The following is a 6,013-nucleotide window of genomic DNA, read 5'->3' on the forward strand; positions in this document are numbered from 1 at the left end:
GTTAGACAAATAAAAACGGTCTCTATTCATGTATTGAATTACGACACCAATCATTTTTTTTTTAATTAAGTGTAAATATTATTATTTTTTTGTCATAAAATAATTTGTAATAAGTTTGTTATAATTTATAAACGGTTTCTTCAAGTAATTTGACCTTCATATAAATAATAAATGCAATTTCAATCTATACATTTTTATGGTCCATGGAATAAAAAATTGTTTGTAAGGGAGTTTTAGAATTATCTGTATACAATTTTAATATTCACATTTATTTTATACACATGAGCTGTAATAATAATTACTTATTATTAATTATAATTAAATAAATGATCAAAATTTGTACAGAAATGTAACATTTTAGTAACTACTTATAAACATATTCTTTTATATTTATTGTGTTATAAACTTTTAAATACTTGATTAGAAAATTCGGATATTTTTTATTAAGAATTTTGGTTATAATTTCAAAAATAGTATTTAATAAGCAAGTAAATTACATGATTGCTCTCGGTATAATTATTATTATTTTAGTTCAAGACGATTTATATAATATATAATGTACAAAATAAATAATATTTTATCAGAAAACTAATTAATACAGCCATTCTCATTAGCATAGTTGATTATCTCAAAAAAATTTCTTCTAGTAGCTTCATAAATGGTATTTCTACTCCATGGACAATTATGCTCATGGGCGTATTTTATACAACTTAATTGATTATTTGCAGCAGCAAGTCTTGTAGTACTTTCGTCCCACTCACATCTATTTTCATGAACATATTTTAGGCAGTCTAAATGACCATTTGCAGCAGCTTCCCTTGTTGTGCCTTCATCACATTCACAACCATTTTCAATAGCATATTTCAAGCAGTCTAAACGTCCATTTGCAGCAGCCCCTCTCGTCGTACCAACTATCCAATTATATCCATGTTCATATGCATATTTTAAGCAATCTAAATTACCATGCGCGGCAGCTGTATTTAATGTTGCTTCATGCCATGGACACTCCTTTTCATGAGCATACTTTAAACAGTTCAAACAACCACTTGCTGCAGAAGCTCTAGTTGTGTCATAATCCCATGAACATCCATTTTTATGTGCATATTTTAAAATTTCTAAATTATCATTCATGGCTGCTGTAACTATTGTACCTTCATACCATTTGCAATCGTTTTCATGAGCATATTTTAAAAATTCTAAATTACCATAACTTGCAGCTACTTTTGTTGTTCTTTTATGCCATGGAAATCCATTTTTATGTACATATTTTAAAATTTCAAAATAACCTTTTTCAATAGCCACTGTAGTTATCTTATCATCTAATGGACATCCATTTTCATGTGCATATTTTAAAATGTCTAGATTACCTCTTACAGTAGCCTCTATAGTTATGCCATCATCTAATGGACATCCACTTTCATGTGCATATTTTAAAATGTCTAGATTACCTCTTAGAGTAGCCTCTATAGTTATGCCATCATCTAATGGATATCCATTTTCGTGAGCAAATTTTAAACAATCTAAATTACCTCCTATAACAGAATATGTAGTTACGTCATTATTCCAGTGGCATCCATTTTTATGTGCGTATTTTAGACATTCATAGTGTCCATTTAAAGCAGCGTTTCTCGTTGTTTTTGCATTCCAATGACACCCATTTTTATGTGCATAGATTAAACATTCTAAACGTCCATATGTTGCAGCTGCTATCGTTATGCTTTCATCCCATGAACATCCAATTTCATGTGCATATTTTAAACAATCTAAATTACCTCCTATAACAGCATATTTAGATATATCTTTAATCCAGTGGCAACCATTTTCATGTGCATATTTTAAACATTCATAATGTCCATTCAAAGCAGCGTTTATTATTGTTTCTATATTCCATCTACAGCCATTTTTATGTGCATAAATTAAACATTTTAAATGCCCATTTGTTGCAGCATTTATCGTTGTTCTTACATCCCATGGACATCCATTTTCATGTGCATATTTTAAACATTCATAATGTCCATTCAAAGAAGCGTATCTTGTTATATCAGCATTCCAACTGCAGCCATTTTTATGTGCATAGATTAAACATTGTAAATGCCCATTTGTTGCAGCATATATCGCTGTGCTTACATCCCATGGACATCCATTTTCATGTGCATATTTTAAACATTCAAAATGTCCATTCAAAGAAGCGTATCTTGTTATATCAGCATTCCAACTGCAGCCATTTTTATGTGCATAGATTAAACATTGTAAATGCCCATTTGTTGCAGCATATATCGCTGTGCTTACATCCCATGGACATCCATTTTCATGTGCATATTTTAAACATTCAAAATGTCCCTTTGCAGCAGCGTCTCTAGTTGTTTCTTCATCCCAGCCACAGCCATTTTCATGTGCATATTTTAAACATTCGAAATGTCCATTTGCAGCAGCTTCAATAGTCGTATATTCATCCCATTCACAATTACTCTCGTAAGCTAGTTTTAATGTTTCTATGTCACCAATTTTAGCAGCTTTTCTTGTGATACCTTTTTCAAACGGACATATTTTTTTTTCACCCAAATATTTATTTTCAATACCTAAATAAGCACATCAATTAAATTTTTTTTGGAGTCAAATTTAATTAGATTATTTAAAATTATCTAATAAACTGTATAAGATGCCTAAGTTTAGCCCCTTTTTTATTTTCATTAATTATTAATATTCTGTTTGAATATATTGCTAATATTTATGTTACCTAATCAAATAATTTACGATTGTAAAATTATTTTGTATAATGTAAGAGTATTTCTTTTTTGCATATAACAAAGTAGTATTATTCATATAATAACTTTTTAATATTATTCGTACATCGTTGTTATTTTGAATTAGCTTAAAAGAGATTATTGATTTATTAATATAAAACACCTTGATTAATACTAAAAATATTTATGTAGTTATCATCAGAATATTTTATATCTACATTGACACAGCCCAGCATCGCTTCGTTATACACGATGAACCACGTGTCGTGCCATCCTTATCAGCGGTCGCCCTACTATGAGTATTTAACTGACCAACACCAATTGCTATACGCTACGGTGTACAGCAAGTCCACACGGATGATGATGACCCGCCGCCAATGATACGTTGAGTCTTTTACCCGTTGTCTAAGTTACAACGTCGACGATGTATTCCACCGGCTCCGGACGTGTCGCACGACCAGACTCGACGAACCTATCCGCACCCGCTTACTGTCACCATCAACGCTGCTAACTTTTTGATGCCCGAGAACCATGCCGGACATCGCATCGCAGACGCCAGTGAAAGTACCGCGATATCTTGCGAAGATTATTATTAACTGTGTTTGTCTTTTTGGTTTGTTTGTTTTTTTTAATAACCTATTGTTGCTTACGAATAAACGGTCTACGAGTCTTTACCTTCAAGTATTGAGTGTTCAGTATAATTTACTGTTTATAACAAGTAATTTAAAAAAAATTTAATTTATGGACAGTTATTTTCTTATGGAGAGCTTATTACCCTCCTATGTGAGTAATTCCATCTAAAATCTTTTGAAAATGTTTCATATATTAGATGAAAGTTAAGAAATTTATTTGATAAACTATATGTTGTAATATGCCTAATGCTTTGCATTGCGCATCTTACATTTATCGATGAAAAATGTATAATCTGTATTTTATATTACTAGTATACACACAAATTATTAATTTATCTGTTATAACATATACATTGTTGTACACTAGCTATTATATATGTATAAAAGTGTTAATTGATTATTGTATACTATACATCTTATCTTAAAATAACTATCATGTTATGTTCAATTTAATACAATAAAATGAGAATCACTAAAAGCGCTGACGACAACAACCCATGAAGGGAGTAATTAAAACTTTACCAGTTAGGTCATTTGGAATACCTCTATAGAGAAACTTTAATCATTTCTTTTTATATCTACTTATCTTTATTATTCTAAATCCTCGAACTCTACAACCCCGATAGAACCTCGTTGCTTCTGAATTGACTAAATCCCCAAATATCCAACTTTGGTCAAAAATACCCCAAACACCCTTTACTTATCTTTCTATTACTACATAGAATAGACATTAATAATATAAAATCAAATTTACCTTCATTAAAAATCAAACATGAAATTATCATAAAAAAATATATCGATTGCCAGTTCTAGAAAAAAATAAAATTATCTTTCAGATTTCAATAAAGTACTTCATATAAAGTGGATAACTTCCTCCATTTTACACCTCTTAATTTTACTTAAATATTTTATTATTATATTATAATATTATATTATATTTTAATGGCAATTTTTCAATTAAATAAGTGTACATATAAAAAATATTTTTTCACATAATGTATTATTTTATGATATTCTTCAGTTTAAAAAAAATTATTTAATTAATTATTTTAGTTTATCTATTCATATACATGTAAAAAAAGCAGGATTGATATAAACAAATGTTCAATTTAATAAATTGTAGTGAATTTTTATAACAAATACAATTATATATTAATTTTTTTATACTATAGTATAAAATTATGTTTTTATACTATATGCTCTATATTATTTCACTTCGTTGCGAAATTGAGAAGATATTAATTTTACCATCAACTTTTAATTTTTTTTTTTTCTGTGTGTGTATGTCACTACTTTTTTCAGCTCTCACTAGACAGATTTTTTCAAAGATACGTCAAAAGATCATAATTAATATCTAATTGAACATTATTTACAAAATGAGAAAAAATACCATTATTAAAATCGATAAAAGTTGTGTTATTTTTTAAACTTTTGTTACTTAAAACTGCCATAACTTTTTTAAAATTAATTACATAATAAAAAAAAACCCAGCACAGGGGGGTCGCGGCACAGTGGTGACGTGGTATAGATGGATCAAGTATAATGATATCTGACAGAGAATAAAATCACTATCATAAAAACGCTTCGAAGCAAATCTTTATATAGTGTTTAATTTAAAAAAATTGGTGGATTATTCCAAAAGCTACATGATCTGCTAGTTCCTTAATAATATCCTGATTAAGATAAAGTATGTCGAATGAAAAGGGGGTTATTAAAAAATATTATTTCTCATAACAAAATTGTGTTGATCCATACACTTTTCAATAAGTTATAGCATTATAAAGTTAAAAATGTAAAAAATAAAATCGAGAATTTTCACACAAAAATAGCATTTGGTAGCCATTTTCACCGTGAAGACAAAATAAAATCCGAAATTTTTTTTTTAAGTTAAAGTATATTAAATTGGATTTAATTTAATATATATATAAAAGTGTCAGACCTTCCGGAACATTTTCAAAAGTTAAGTTGAAAATGTTAAATTTGTGAAAAAGTTGTCATTTTAAATCCCCACTGATGGGCAGATAAAGGGTCACATTTACATAAAAAATATACCAAATGATAGGTAAAGACATCAAGCATCTATAAAAAAGTAATTATATTGATATGTTTATTTTTGAAAAAGTTACGGCAGTTTTTATTAAAAAAAATTGAAAAAATTTCGAAAATTATCGATTTTTAAATTTGTATTTTTTATGGAGGTTTCCCCATTTGCGGGGAACGAGGGAAATTTTTTCAATTTTTGAGGGTAAAAAAAAAATTAAAAAAAATTAAAAAAAAAAAAAAACACATCATAGTAAAACCAATACCTTCTCAGCTTCGCATTGAAGCTAAAAGATTTATGAGTGAGTTATTAATTATTTGCTGCTTTAATGTAGATACAATAATTGTTTTACAAGGAAGTAGGCTGCCCTTTCAATAAAATTGTTTTAACTTTCAATAGTTAATGATAAATTACAATTTCAATTGGACACTGAATACTCAAACCCTATTAACTTCAACACTTCTCCTGTAATCAACAGATTTTGTTAAAGAATACGGAAAAATATAATTAGTTCCCACTTAAACTATTCACTTAATTAATTTGAATTAAATTACTAAAAAAAAAAAAAATTAATTATGTATTTATAGATAAAAAAA

The 6,013-nt window shown here is 28.1% G+C and overlaps 1 protein-coding gene across 1 annotated transcript; it reads right to left on the reverse strand.

Annotated features, from left to right (window-relative positions):
- Nucleotides 1-494: 494 nt before the first annotated feature.
- LOC126908880 (uncharacterized) lies at nucleotides 495-4,163 on the reverse strand. The gene is made up of 2 exons (XM_050691200.1): nucleotides 4,131-4,163; nucleotides 495-2,579 (listed from the first exon to the last, which is right to left on the reverse strand). The coding sequence occupies exons 1-2, from the start codon at nucleotides 4,159-4,161 to the stop codon at nucleotides 589-591; spliced, it is 2,022 nt and encodes a 673-aa protein (XP_050547157.1). The 5' UTR covers nucleotides 4,162-4,163; the 3' UTR covers nucleotides 495-588.
- Between the last annotated feature and the right edge of the window lie 1,850 nt (nucleotides 4,164-6,013).

Source organism: Daktulosphaira vitifoliae, unplaced genomic scaffold (assembly GCF_025091365.1).
Source record: "Daktulosphaira vitifoliae isolate Bord-2020 unplaced genomic scaffold, ASM2509136v1 Scaffold_28, whole genome shotgun sequence".
Lineage (NCBI taxonomy): Eukaryota > Metazoa > Arthropoda > Insecta > Hemiptera > Phylloxeridae > Daktulosphaira > Daktulosphaira vitifoliae.